Source organism: Lepidochelys kempii, chromosome 26 (genome assembly GCF_965140285.1).
Source record: "Lepidochelys kempii isolate rLepKem1 chromosome 26, rLepKem1.hap1, whole genome shotgun sequence".
NCBI lineage: Eukaryota > Metazoa > Chordata > Testudines > Cheloniidae > Lepidochelys > Lepidochelys kempii.
In genome coordinates this window covers 6066932-6082071 of record NC_136405.1, presented here as the reverse complement: position 1 = coordinate 6082071, position 15140 = coordinate 6066932, and the positions used below count along the sequence as shown (strand labels likewise).

General features: G+C 44.5%; 1 protein-coding gene across 3 annotated transcripts in view; it reads right to left on the bottom strand.

The window, feature by feature from the left end:
* Positions 1–336: 336 nt before the first annotated feature.
* PPP3CC (protein phosphatase 3 catalytic subunit gamma) overlaps positions 337–15140 on the bottom strand; it is a 53588-nt gene continuing 38784 nt past the window's right edge. Inside the window, exons 9-14 of one of the 3 annotated variants that reach the window (XM_073325349.2) lie at positions 13277–13402; positions 12136–12213; positions 10454–10535; positions 9709–9806; positions 6610–6639; positions 337–5265 (exon numbers count right to left, since the gene is read on the bottom strand). In XM_073325349.2, the coding sequence (XP_073181450.2) occupies positions 5090–5265; positions 6610–6639; positions 9709–9806; positions 10454–10535; positions 12136–12213; positions 13277–13402 (590 nt within the window). In that variant the 3' untranslated portion in view covers positions 337–5089. The remainder of the gene's footprint in view (positions 5266–6609; positions 6640–9708; positions 9807–10453; positions 10536–12135; positions 12214–13276; positions 13403–15140) is intronic. The other 2 variants (XM_073325350.2, XM_073325351.2) reach the window with 2 other exon arrangements.

Here is a 15140-nt window from a genome sequence, read left to right as displayed (position 1 = left end):
GAAGCCTAGGACTATAACAGGGTTTAAAAGAGAACTGGATCAATTCGTGGAAATTAAGCCCATTAATGGCTATTAGCCAGGATGGGTAAGGAATGGTGTTCCTAGCCTCTGTTTGTCAGAGGGTGGAGATGGATGGCAGAAGAGAGAGATCACTTGATTATTACCTGTTAGGTTCACTCCCTCTAGGGCACCTGGCATTGGCCACTGTCGGTAGACAGGATACTGGGCTTGATGGACCTTTGGTCTGACCCAGTATGGCCATTCTTATGTTCTTGTTCTTATGATCCTCAGACGCACCACAGTGAATTCGATTTAAATAAAGACTCCAGAGCCAAATGACTGTCATTTAATTTTTAACTTTTTTTTTTTAAAGATGACTTCCAATTTACATTAAGACAGTTCTAACAAATTCATTCCTTGTTCACAAAAAAGAGAAATTATATTAAATAATTTCTGCCAATAAATAACATTTTTCACCATTTTTCTTTAAACATAACTAAAAAAAGCAAGAAAAAAGGAGGCAGTCTCCAGGCAACGGGCATATGCTCCTTCAGCGGCGAGAACCTAAGTTATCATCACCATATCCAACACATGTTCTTAGGGGCTTGACCGTCCTTTGGGTCTGAGGCAGACAAGCCTCCGAGCTGTTCCGTTACAAGAATCTAGCTAGGTAAGATTTACCCGAGTGTGGTGGTGTGCCAAGGAAGGCCCTTAAAAATAGGTGTGCGGGATGGCATCACAGTAAAAGGTTCTCCCAAAACAAGGTGAATGCACCTTTGTTCCCAATGCTAAAATATCCCATTGCTGACTCCCTCCTTGTTACATGCACCTTGCTATAACATGCAAAAATAAGACAGGCTGCTAGGGACAGCCTTGTGGAGAAAGGAGTGCACTGCCCTTAATAGTCTGGAGTTCCATGGACTGATTGTACTCCTTGGCTTTTGTGTTTTTTTTATTATTATTTATTTATTTATTTATTTTTTTTGCAAAGTCTCATTTGTCAAGCTTCTGCAGCTGGCTGGCAAGAGGGGATGGAAACAGAGGACGGAATGGAGCTCTGAGATGAGGCCTCTTTAGACATGCATAGTTCCAAGGCAGAACCAGTGCTGGGTTTCTGGGAGATGGGATGGGGAGCTGGAAGAGGAGAAACTACTTCATGTCTCTGCAATACTTTTGCACTGGGAGCAGGGGAAATATTTAAGCACCTCCCTCTCTCAGACATGGCTTTGAAGGCCACAGTTCTTTGCACTCGTCTGTTACAATGCAGAAGGACAGGAGCCCCTCTCACACCAAAGGCTGTGGTTGTGGGATGATGCTTTGCTGGGAATGAGCTCTGCTTTCTTTCCAGAGCTGCCCAGCACTCAAAGGCCTAGGCTTCGAGGTATCTCTCCCCCTCCTTCCTTGGGACACAAAGAACAGAAGTGACGGGGACTGCAAGGTTTAAATGCTTAGCACTGAAGGTTGGTTCACATACTGTTTACATTTTAAAAGCAAAAATCCTGGCCACTCCTGGCTCTGATTGCAGGTGGAATCTCAACATGCCCAAGACAACCACAGCTGGTGATGGTACACTCTTCCCCGACTGTCAATGCACGATCACCACTGCTCACAGACTGCTACCCACTTACAGCACCACTCGGCGCAACAGGAGCTAGTTAACCTCTGAATTAAACAGGAAAAGCCAGGACAGGGAAGGTTACAAGATGAACATCAATTAAGGGGTAATTAACACCCACTCTCCCCAATCTGCGCTGCTGCTCACCCCCTCGCCCCATTAAGAACACTGCATACTGTGCTGAAGAAACACAGACCCTGGCACTGTTCCCATAGCAACGGGAGGCTGTTCTTCGCCTGACAGCATCCTATCTGCATGGGCTTGTGTGGGATATGGAATACGTTTCCAGCAGCTCTCAGCTTGATCGAATAAGGAGGGGAAAGACCGGATAGCTCCTGCATGGGGAAGCCATGAGTCACCCAGAGAGCTCCTTCCGCCCACAACATGCTGGGCTAGTGACTGCTGTCAGAGCCGCTCAGTACTGCTCATTCAAACTGATTGTGACTAATGTGAGAGCTGGGCTCCTCCCCATCGGAGACAGCCTCATTGACTGACAATTAGCAGAGGACTCGGGACTCCTGTTTAAGGAACACCCAACAATTAGCAAGCTTAAAAACAAGCCCCCTCTGGCTCAATATATTGCTAAGTCACAAGCCAATCAGAATTTAGGAAGCCAGCTGTCACCCCCAGTTATGTCCCCCGATTATTTGAGGATAATTGCGGCAAGCACGCAGCTCCAGTAACTATGGTTTCGAAGCTCCATGCTTTGCAAACACCACTTAAGCAATGCTATGGTGAGCCTCCAGGTTTGAAACAGAAACTGATCTTTTTCTTTGAGGAGTAAGGGCAAAGAGGGTTACAGTAGAAGCTGGTAGGGCTGAAGTGCGACCTGCTTTTAAAAAAAAGCACAGAACAGGACAGCGTTTCATGAACAAACCCCTTTTCTTTTCAAGAAAGCCAACACCAGCAGCCCAGAGCCCAGGAGCAAAGCTTCCGTTGTAACTGGCGCAGAAACAACGGTCAGTGTTAAGCTTCCAAAGCGTGATGAGCAGAGGATACCTTGGCAGTGTCTTCTCCTCCCACCATTACTATGTACAGGAGGGATCCCACCTAGTCAAACATCTGCCCCCTGTTATTCACTAACCCCTAAGGAGGGACAGATTCATCTCCTTCTGGTGCCTGCCACATGGCTCTTGAACCAGAGATGCTGCTCAGAGAAGATCTCAGCCAGGTCAGAGTGTGTAGGGCAGCATACTGCACTACCATCCATCTTTTAAAAGGAAGATGTAATGTTTAGGTCTATTCCTGCTTTGGAACAGATGCCATAGAAAGAAAAGGGATAACGAAAGGGACCCCTTGCCCCACATGGAGTAAGAAACAGACAAGCCTTCCAAAAACACTCACTTTCACAAAGCGGCAGTCATGTAAAAAAAATGGTGACACGTGACTGTAAGAGTCCATCGCTAAAACCCCCATCTGCTCAGATGCAGTGTCCTAAATAACTGGTATGAAATTAAGTTTGTGACATATCATTAGAAGTGACAATTTAAAAGATTCCTGTAAGGCAGCTGCCTTCCTCTGGGACTGAGAATCAACGACTATGCCCACAGCATGAAGGAAAGATAGTAACATCAAGGGACTTCAAGACAAAACAGAGAACAGGGTGTGTGGATCACCTAGAGGGTAGAGTTTAACCCTGCTCATCTGCCTCATCTGCTTGGTGGCACGAGATGTCATACATTTGTTCAAGTGGGAAGGCGAGTGAAAAGCAGCCAGGGACTAGCATTTGAGTGATGCTGCTTTGCAATAGAATAAAGAGGAGGGGATTTAGCTAAAATGACCAATAAGGGAAAGGCAGGAAATGAGGAGTATGCATTTTGTAAAAATAAGCAACCAGGTTTGGATTTTTCAAAGTCGGTTTCAAAACTGGATTCAGTCAAAGTCTGAATAAGTAAATGAACCAAACTGGGTACTTTGCTTATTTAGATTCCAACTTCAAAACACTTTACAGTGTATAGTGGCCATCTTTTGGCATCCCCACTGGTGCATTTATAGTAGAAACCCACCATCCCCGAAAGAGATCTCCTTTCCCCCTACTCACTAAGAGATATACTATACAAACTGCCTTCAAGAATCTCTAGCCCAGATCCACTGAGTTCTCCAAGCCACTTTTCTTCTCTAAAAATTATCCTCCGCAGTACAACCAAAGGACACAGAGGTTTCCAAGAACGTACGTGTTTCACAAGTCCCTCTCTGCACTGACCATTCAACAGCACAGATATTTAGGGGAAGGGGGCAATGATCAATATACATCACCAATCCTTCCCCATGCCATCTATCCACTTATCTGTGGCCAGGTAAATTACTCCCTCTTTCAGATGGAGTCACTGATGTTCCCTGGATGGCTCACCATCTTCCATACAGCATACATCTTCCATACCTCCACTGGCCACTAGGTTCTTGCTCGCCTAATCCCTTATAGTGGGTGGGTGTGGGGTTGGTCTGTCTGTCCTGGTTGTTACTGCCTGTGGCAACACCAACACCAAGGGCTTGTCAAGACACAGTGCACGGCAAGCTAGGGTGTAAATCCTAGTACATTAACTGGCTACATGGATCTTGCTGTTGTGCACTAAATGCTCCCTAGTATGCACTGACCTACTCCTGTTTCAATGGACTGTAAATCAAAATGCATGGTGTTCTGTAAAGAACATTTAGATGCACTTCAAGTGTTGTCTGTACTGATGGAACGATGCAAATGGTTTGCTTCACAGAGTCTGAAAACCAAAAGCTTTAGAAAGAATAGTGACTAGAGGGGATGCTTTCCCATGCCCACCTTCCAGGTCATACTAACAAGTTTTTCGTTCTATTGGAATCCTGAAAAAAATATGCTAGAACTGGAAAATTTGTACCCTTATCCCCAAGAGATAATGCAACACCCCAGCTGGAATCTGAACTATCCACTTTAACATCACCTAGGATAAAAATTCTTCCAAAAAGTGAAGGATGGGTCTAAGCCAGTCGCACCACGCAGCATGCCATCTTCCACAAAATCAATTGCTAAAGCAGCGGATGCAGCTAGACAACAAAAGTTGAAGAAAACAACAGCAAACTCAGTGAAGACAGTTGTGAAAACATGTTTTAAAATGAAAGTTGCTGCTTTTGAAAGCACAGGCTAATTTAAAACTGTACCAAAGTCAAAGTTGCTTGGGACTCTGTGTGGGTTTTTTTTTTTTAAATCCTCAGAGGATCCCCTTCTGTGTGGGAGAGGTCAGCTGTACAGCACAACACTTCATATATGCACTAGCAATTAGATTGGTTTCTAAATTAAAAAAGATGGACTTTTTATATACTGAACATAAATTAAAAAATTACAAAATGGTCACCTTTCTTACAGAATGGATGCAAACTGGATTATGAACGTGCCTCCAGGTTAAGTTTATTTCTCCCCATCCCTATCCCACCCCAATAATAAATAAATAAAATTCATTAAGTTTTGGATCCTTTAGTGGTGCAGATTGGGCATTAGAACCATTACTAAGCTTTCTTCCCTGTGCCATTCTTTTCCGCAGAGTTTGTTGAGGTTACCAAGTTCACCGGCCCGTCTGGGTGCACTGAATCTTTGCGCGGCGGCATGCGTTCGTTAATGCGGTCCAACCCTCTGGCTTCTTCGAAGCTGCGGATCTTGTGCTGCGGTGAAAATCCACGGATGGCTAGAGCAAGGAGGGGAAAGAAGAGCGTCAGTCTGTGCAACAGCATACCAAGGAACAGCCTATCAGCACACACCATACTACAGAACCGAGAGTCGTGGCTACAGAGCACATGTCTGGTTAAGAAAAAGTAAGTAGCAGATCTCTGTATGATTCTGTTATTGTCTCATGCACTTGGCAGAGTTCTATTGGTGACATGTAGAGTTGCATTACGTTTCACTAAACCGATTTCTAGGGCCCAGTTCAATTTACTCAGCAGCACAAATAAAGCCAGTGCTCATTTGCATGGTTTTCACTTATGACTTCCCTTGCGATACTGTTTAGCGGGGGCAACTTGCAGGCCAGACATGTGCCCTGTGTTCTGAAGAGTTAATGCAGTGAAATAGCAGCACACTTTCAAAGCTGAAAAACGTAATACTAAAAAAAATAGTGAGGACAAATCAACAAAGGGTGTTTTACTTCAACACAAAAACCACGCACTGCAACACCACAAAGAGGAGAAAGAGCTAATCCTTGGATCGGAAAGGAAGCATTTTATCTTGCATGACCAGGAGCTAAACACATGGGACAGAGCCCCACTGCAGATGCGTATGTCTTTGTTTCTACTCAACCTTGCAGTAATTCAAGTTCCTTGCAGGGACTGCCCTACACAAAGCATTTAGCTGGTTTGCTTTACAATAGATTTAAGTAAAAGGTTTTGCTCCAAGTGTTTTTAAAGATTAAATTCTTTCGGATATCGTAATCTCCAAATAGTGCGGTTTTACCCAATGTAAATCCGATAAAATTGCGAAGGAGAAAGTAAGTTTCCAAAGCAGTAATTTCATTACTCTGGTATTACTACTTTAACTGCAGAGAGGATACTGCCTCTCCACACTGTGTTAACTCCACCCGAAGGTTAGGGAAAGGCTGAGATCAGATCCCAAGGAGCCACGATAGCAATAAATACAATCAAATATTTCCTATATTGTTTTGGTCAACTGTTCTTGCAGCCTTCAGAAACATATCGTCAAAGGCCCGAGCTGAGCAACAAACCATCCAGTGATGAAGTTTCAGGAATCAACACTCGGACCTTGATGAGACACCCGAATTCTCAGTCTGGGATCCTGCTACAGAAATACAGCAGTCCCAGAAGCCCGGTCTCATGAAATTAAGCATTCCAACTCATCTCTGGGACACCAAGGCTGAGACAGATCTGAGGTAGCCCAATATGTTATTTATTTCCCCAGAAGGGGCCAATCTTCCCCCCTTTTTGGTGATGCAAGAGTAAAAAGCTTTCATACTGCTGATAAAGCTCCTTAAAATTAGCAGACAAACATGATTGAGTCTCTCGCAGGATTCTAGCCATACCTTCCCGTGCCTCTACCGCTTCTACTGTGGCTGTAAGACAGGAGGAACAGTGGCATGCAAAAATGAAGACAGAAAAGAGTGAGTGAACTAACATTACTGCTGCCATTAGAGACCCACAACCTTCCCCGCCCCAGTAAGGATCGTGATGAAGATCAGCTGGCAGAGAAGGACTGACAGGAACTAGAGACAGAAGGACTGGAAGGGGATTTCACTCAGCTGGGATTTTCAGCTGAGGATTCAAGCTTCAGGCTGTTTGGGAGCCTCCTTCCTCTTTGTGGCACGAAGTTCACCATCCATGTCAAACTGCTGAGTCCAAAAAAATTAACAAAGCAACTAACAGGGCTGGCCTTTCAGCACCCCCTGGGCCAGGTGCATGTGTGTCCCATGACAGCCATGGGGCTGGTACCTCCCAAACTGAAGAATGCCACATTTAATGGGCACCAGCTATTGCCTTCAGCTCAGTGATGCTCTGGGAAGGAGACTTCCATGGATGGAACTCACTGCCTCCTGGAGATTGCAGTGCACAAACCTACCTGTGGCAGAAGTGCCCTTGTCATTTAAAGAAGCAGCTGACCTTAACCAACAGGCTGGCACTTGGACAGGAGGGGAAGGAAAGGGGGTTGGCTCCTTTTCTGGCAGCGGAGTGCTGAGTAGCACAGTAACTAGGCTGTTCGGCTCCTGATGTCTTGAAGTAGAACGCAGCACAGGCAGATATTTCAAACCTACTTGGCTTCAACTCCTCCCACAAAAAGGGTTACTAAGCAACAGGACACCATAAGGTTTCAGCAATGTCATGTCTCCCTCCGCCCCCGGAACGGCTGTGATTGTCAACGTGCTTGTGCGCTTAACCCCTGTCAGAACACCTGGTAGCAAGGCATTCTCAATGGAGGGACCTTGACTGGAATCTATTTCCCCTTTAGGCTTGAGAGTGCCTGAGATTGTTAAATCCTTGTGGCATAATGCACAGGTCACGTGTTCAGGCTTCCAGACAGAGGGTGAGGAAGGGATAGCGTTGTGCGTTAACATTGTAGCTCCGGGTTGAGCATCTTTAGTTGACTCTTGTTAATCTCATGTCATGAAAGATCTGTAAATGGCGCAGAGACGGTGAGAAGGGGAGCAAACCAACTCCCAGCCCCCCCGCCCTCACAATGAGGGCACAAGATGACCCAATACAACACTGAATGCTCACAACTCAGTGTGGACATTATCTGTGGAATGCATGACAGAACAAGGGAGTTTCTAGAGTGGTTTTTGAAGGAGGGCATTTGGTGCATGTTCCAAGCATATGGGTAGCATGGAAGGCAGCATGAAGTTAGGAGTGGACAAGAAGGACAAGGAATGACCAGGAGAGAGACTTGGGGAGAGCATGAGAAGCAGGATGGTGCTTAAGAGCTGAGCATGGAGATGCAGGTAGCAGTGGAGTTATGATTGCCTTGAAGGTGAGAAGCTCAGACTTCATACAGAAGAGGGGAAGTCAACAGAGACTGAACGAGGAGGAGGAAGGACAGGGTAAGAGCAGCAGGAATTATCTAATTGATCTGCCATCTCTCTTACTATTATGATCAAACCACAAAGCTCACTATGAAGCTGTGTAAAGCTAAAATCCTTCACTTCAGGTCAAAGCGTAGCTCTTCAGAAACTTTGGGACATGTCTGCATTGCACCTCACCCCTGAGGAGGTGGGCGTTCTGGGGAGAGGAATAACCTAAAAAAGCAATAGACAGAAGTCTGTGTCCTAAGCTTGTTTGCATCTCTCCGGTCTATAACATGCATCATCCTTCAAACTAGAGCTGCATAAAACAATGCTACATGACTAAGTCCGGCTCTAGTCTTTTGTATCCCAAGGTCATCAGAACACCTTCAAGGTGAACACCTGCTCTCTCACCTACTGACTTTCTATTCTCATGCCTGTAGCTTAATCAGTGTGGCAGAAATCACCTTGGACAGAGCATAAAGTAAACTCGCACATCTCCTTGGACAAAGAAAACCTACAAAGCTTGGGAAGATGCTACATCCTCTAAACCCAATAGCAAGTCTCCTCTCAAGCACCCATGAAATATTTAAACAAAGAGACACAGTCCCAGAACACATCTCTTTCTGAGCCATCAGGAAATCACCCAATGCTCATTGGAAAGAAAAGCAGGCCAATTATATGCCAGTACTGAAGACCTGGCAGCAGGAAAGGATTAAAACACTAGATTACGGGATTCCCTCTGGGGGACACACGTTACGATAATAACTCATTCCCTGACCACCAGCCAATCTCCACCCCCTGTGGCCTGAAACACACTACTTATGTGAGGTTTGATCAGTGCTACTCTCAGAACGTTAATATAATTTGAGACTGATTGGTGGGAAGCCCAGGTGGGGAGCAACAAGCGTACTTGCCAAAAATACAGAGAAAGTAACAAGCATACAGGAAAGCTACTCAAACCCAATGGACCAAGTCACTGGGATTGCCAAGTTTGAACTTCAAAAACATACTTGAGAGAACTAACCTATTTCAAAGTAAAAATATAAGTTCCCCCCTCCTGGAATCATAATATTAGGGTTGAAAACAAAGGGATTTATTTTGACAAAAAAACCCTAAAAAGCAGACTCATTTATCGTACTATTCATGTACATTGTTACACAGCAGCAGCAGAGTAGCTGAAGCAGAGAATGCCTGGAGGCAATGCTAAGAGCGGGGGGACAACCCTTTGACCACGAGATTATACTAGTATTTTAGAAAAGACCTCCCACCCCAGTTTGTATCACTTCATACCAGGAGTTCTCAACCGTTCCCTCCTAAGACCCCACACAATGGTCCTCCCGAGAATCCTTTGCCCCCATTCCCATGGTGCTGCAGGAGAGGAACTGTAGGAACTGGCCCAATGGTTTATGGTGGCACCTGAAGGCCAGATATTTCCGTGCTAGCTCTGCTTCAGCAGAACACCAGATATGGCAAATAGAGAATCTTGACTCCTCCAAACAAGTGCTGGTGGCTCCCTCGCATGTCCCAAGCCACACGTCGAGAAGCACCTATGTACACGTGTAACACTGGAGCATGAGATACACTGTGCATGGAGCTCACTGAAAGGGTTATTTCGCATGTACTCACCAGTCTGTAGAGTCTGCTTTCCCCCTGAGAGGACTCCCAGGGGCAGTGTACCTGTGGGAGTCAGGCCCTTGAGAGTCAGCACACTCTCACTCTCCTCTCTGAAAAAAAAGGATGTAGAAGGATGGATTACTCTTATCAGAACCAGCATTTAGGCAAGAGGGTTACAGCCAGCGGCATGCTCACTAAAATATTCCTTCCCTCCTAGGGGAATGCTACGTACTTACCTTTGGGTAACCCTCAAGCCTAGGTCTGTACCATCTTGGCAGTAAACTGCCGAAGGTGATCCAAACAGCTTCCATTTGATGTCTTTTTCCACCAGGAAGTTTAATACAACCTTGCAGGCTCAGATGCTCTATTTACTAGGACGACGTGCAGCAAAGCCAATGGCAACTTCAACCAATACTTCCTTATTTAAATGAAATGCACCTCTGATCTGGAGGGATCCCCACTACAGGTCTAATCTTTTCTGTTGATGAGGATGCTAGCTTTGATGGGATGGAGGTTTTTGTAGTCCCCGAAGAACAGGACTGACCATCAGCTTTGCAGCACCAGACTACGGATAGATGGGAGCAATTTCCCCAAACCCAGACTCCCCATTTTGATATAGTTTTGCAGTCTCTCTCAGCTGGATTCCTGCCTGCATACTACTACCTTCACTCATACGGGTCAGACAGAGGAGCAACCCCCCACTACCCAGATTGCACTTTAAGCTCACACACAAAACACTCCCAAGTTGCCTTCTTACCGGAGAACTGAAAAAACACGCGCCATCTTCCCAATGGCTCTGATCTTATTCCTGATGATCTCCTTACGGACGGTCGTGCCTGCTTTGAAAGAAAACAAATTGTGTAAGGATTTTCTGCCCTCCTTTTAAAGCCACAGGTAATGTCAGTATGCGGCATCTGTCTGGCTCTAGGAAAGAGAAATCATGGATTACAAATTTACAGTTATGTTCTCTAGAAAACAATCTCTTGGGAGGGAGTAGGAATGGAAATGAGAATGGTGACACTGACAAAATGACACAGAATAAAGGTCTAAGGAAAGAGCAGAACCACCAGAAGAATGGATCTCACAGTTCTTGCGGGAAGCAGCAGATCTTTACTCGACAGGTCAGATCACGTTACACAGAATGTAACACAAATGACTCAGCCATGTAGACAGTTTGGTAAGGCAGAACACAGACAAATCTGACCGCTGATGAATACCTTGGAATGCTGGGCTGTGCTTGTAGAAGGGAGAGTGGTCACACAAGCATCACCTCTGGCATAAACACACACTGCCTTGCAACTCTGCTTTGACTCTCACTCAAACATACAGTGAGGTAGGTGTACTCCCCTTTTACTATGTATGCTGGGAGAAAAACATGGAAGGTGATTGATGATAAAATAGGATAGATACATCTCCTCTCAGCTAAGACTCTTCAAATGGCACTATCAAACATTAGAACAGTACAAGCCGAACTGGAGATTGAACATGCACCAATGGTTCAGCCATGCACTAGGTGGCTGCATTTGGAAGCCAAATAGAAATGTGACCCCAACTCTCAAGTTCCTAGAGGAACATAGCAGGGTTAAAAAACCACACGGCGCTTATGTTAAAACTGAAAGGGGGATGGAGAGCCTCCCCAACTAGTCAGCTATTCAAATCCACTCCAAGGAATCTGGTGACACAGGCAGTGAGAATTAAGCTTGCAGCAAATTCTAGCTGGGTACCTTTCTGATAGCTTGAAATGTAGTGATCTTCAGGGAGAGGAGACACCAAGAAACAAGGAGATGAAGACAGAGATAGAAGAAACAAATTTAATTTTCATGGGAGGGAGGGGGAAAAAAAAAAATCAAAAATGAAATTCAATGGGAGAAGCGGGTTAAAGTCTCCACCTGTTGATAGAAGTGGCACCTTGTTACATTATACCTCCCTACTACTTCCATGCCACATTTACTTTATTTTCTCTCAGTACTTTTCCATTTATCAAAATTTATGTATTACTCCACCTGCATTCAGCTTTCTTCACACATCATCACTTCAAAAATCACTAATCAAGACCAAATAATTGGCTGCTATTTCTGGAGCTAGTATGAAAAGGAAGGACAAATTGGCCCAGTGCTTGAGTGTTAAAGTTTAGATCTAGAGGGGCAGAGTAGCAGCGGAAAGACTGTCTGCAGCAGTAGATTGGGTAATAATGTTTGAGTCAGAAAAAATAAAATGGGGAATAATCCCATGACCTCGTAATGCCAGGAAATCATTCTTCAGATTATCTAGCGAGGAGTGCATTGCCACAAATAAGTACAACCCTATGCACTTCACTGTCACTAGATCGCAAAGGGACAGTTTTGTTTCTAGTTCTAAAGTGGATGCCAATCTCTTAGCTTAGCTTTAAACCATTCCCTCACCACTGTTATCAGCCCAACTTGTAATAAAGGTTGTTACCTTCCAAAGTTTCATCACCATCTGAAATCAACTCATCATCAGAGCATATGTTGAGGATGTTGACCAGCATCTCTGTGACTGCAAGAAGTAGTGACAAATCGGTAGGAAGATTAGAGGGGACTGGCGCTCACACAGCTCAAGGGGGGAGGGTATCTGAGATGGTGAGCTGGATTGAACCAATGAGATCAGTCATTTATACATTTGAAGAGGGAGCCCAAAGATGTTTTATAGCTACATTCTGCAGCATCTTTCATTGCAGAGGATCCCAAAATACATTTGATTAGATACTTGAGATCCTCCGTCATAGAGGTGGGCGCAATCTGAGCATTGCACAGAATGCTGCACAACTGCATGGGAACTGGTCAGGGAGTATGGTATCCACAGTGTTCATGCAGAAGAGATTGGGTCTCAGTTAAGGGCCCTTCCCATTCCCCCTCATCTCCCCCTACCCCATAAAAACTGCATAATACTCCATCTGTTTCAGGGAATGTCGGCTCTTCTGGAATTTCAATCTTTGGTTCAACAGAGTCAACATTTTAGACCTTTAAGCTATCCCCAAAACCTAAAGCCCTGAAAGAGAATCTAGACTGTTTGGGAGAGAGCAGTGCTCCTTTATGAAGAAGCTGGAATTTTGGCACAATCTGTTTTTTTAGGCAGCCATACCTTATTAAAGCTGAAATCAAAGCCTCTCCCTGATTGTGGTGAATGCTCTTTCTGATGGACCACACATCTACATCGTATTTACCTCTTTCTTTGTGTACCATGGAAGATGTCAGCACAGTTGGGGGAATTACCTAATCAGGGCTGGTTCATCAGTACAAAAATACTGTGAAACAGGGACCATTTTATTTAACTTCTTGGTAATGGCAAAGCAGACTTTTTTCCCCAAAGAAACTTAAAATCTGACGAACTTTAGCAATCAGAGTTCTACTACTGTACAATAGGTCATGATAAGTCTGAACTACTTATCCATACCATTTTACACTGCCAAGCTGCACCACATATTTAAAACTTCCGAGATAATCCCTTGATTTGATATTTACAGATATTTAGTTACCCTCAGGAGGCTTTTATCACATACAGTGCTATGATCTGTCACTGTTTAGGCCAAACAGAAATCTGAATGCTTTATTTTTCTTACCCTTTTCCCCTACAAAAGGTAAAGACCATGTGAAGACATCCATGAAGTTTGGAAGCCAGTAGGGGTGTGGAGAACAGTTGAACTGTCTGATGTTCATGACATTGTTTTCATATTTCAGCACAGCAGCTAGAAAAGGAGAGGGAGGGAGTGTGTGTATGCAGGCACTGTGAGCTTTGAGGCGCAAAGACTGTCTCCCTCTAGCACTGAGCGTTAGTGATCAAACAATGACAACCAGTTCCATTTGCGCAGCACCAAACTACTACTTATCTAGAATTAAGAGGCTTAAGTGGTATTTTCAGTTTATCAACGACTACAGGGCATGAAGTTTTAGACATTTCACAATAGCTCATCTTCCATATAGCTCCCCAGGACAATATAATGAGACTCTAAAGAAAAAGTACACTCTGCTCAGAAGCCTCAAAACGGTCACCTCAAAGAAACCGTGAACTAGAAACTCTTGGATCCTAAGTAAAGGTTAGAAAGATAGGCGGAAAGTTTCCCTCACTTCTTATTTAATATCAGAGGGGTTACAGTTTATGAACATGGACAGCAACTGCATGTTACAGTGGCACAGTCACCATTACCAGCATGCATGTCATTCCCCCAGGGCTTATAACTGGACAGTTTACTTATAACAGCATGCAAACTTGCCATCTTAGAGGGGGACGCTTTAATAACCAATTAAAGCCAGTTAAAGTCAGAGTGGGAAAGAAGGGCTCTTGCTTAAGTTTGCTACTTAGTCTAGTTTAGACTAAGAAAAATGCTTTAGCTTTTAGTTTTAGAAACAAGATTCACAACTGCTTTTAGTACTCAGTGTGGTTCTAATTTCACAGCAATCCTCCTTTTCCCAATGCATGTCAATATTCATTTAAGGGCCCCTGATGACATGGTACAAGCTGACACTCCCACAGATACCAGAATCAGAGGTGAAGGCCTATTAAGCACTCTTGACCAAGCAGTTTAAGGTTGCTCCCTCTGAAGCATACACTTGGTCTGCGTCCAGAGTAACTAAGTGATTGCCACCAACTCCTCTTCAAGACTATTCCTCTGCCCTACAGATCAGGCTCTTAGGGAAGAGTTCCTGCTCTCAGCCTAAATTTTACCTTTGCTCATTTTCATCCCATTATTTGTATTTCTAACCACCACGGACTATTCTGAACAATTTTCTTCCTCCTTCTCCTTCATGTTTACATGTGTCAAACGCTTCTAGCTATAGTGTGTCCTGTGGACCCACTGACCTGATGATGTCAGCGAAACAGTGCGTGACTTCAGTTAGCAATGACAACAATCTGCTGCCAATTTGAATGCAGCTGCAATGCTAATAGCAGAGCTACTTCTCATTCAGTGCCGTCACCCAAAAAAGGAAAATAATGTGATGCTGAAGTATCTAAGTTCAACTGATTAAAGGAAAGAAATTCAGATCCAAAGCTACTAACTCCATGGTTTCTTTATTCCTTTGTGCACTGGTACTTCAACACATGGGTTGGGATAGGGTCAAGTCATTCACAGAGTGGCAACCTTCACTATGAGTTTACAGGCTTTTGTCAAAATGACACTTAATGAAGCTCTTTTGGATTCAACCCTAGCTTACCCCAGGCACACATCACATTGAAGAGGAGATGTTTTCTTAGGCTTCCATCAGACCACTGTGGCAGATAAAAGGTAATACTAACTTCAGGGATCTTGAGGAGCCTGTTTTGAGCTATCCCACCTCCTTCCCCAGCTGTCACTTCCCAGACACCCACCTCCCCCTGAAAGCTGAGAACCAGATGAGTGGGAGTAGAATCATATCAGCAGGTCAGGCCAGGCTGGTAGAAGAGGGGTAGCAGCACACAGCAGCTAGCACGATGCAGTTGGGCTCAGT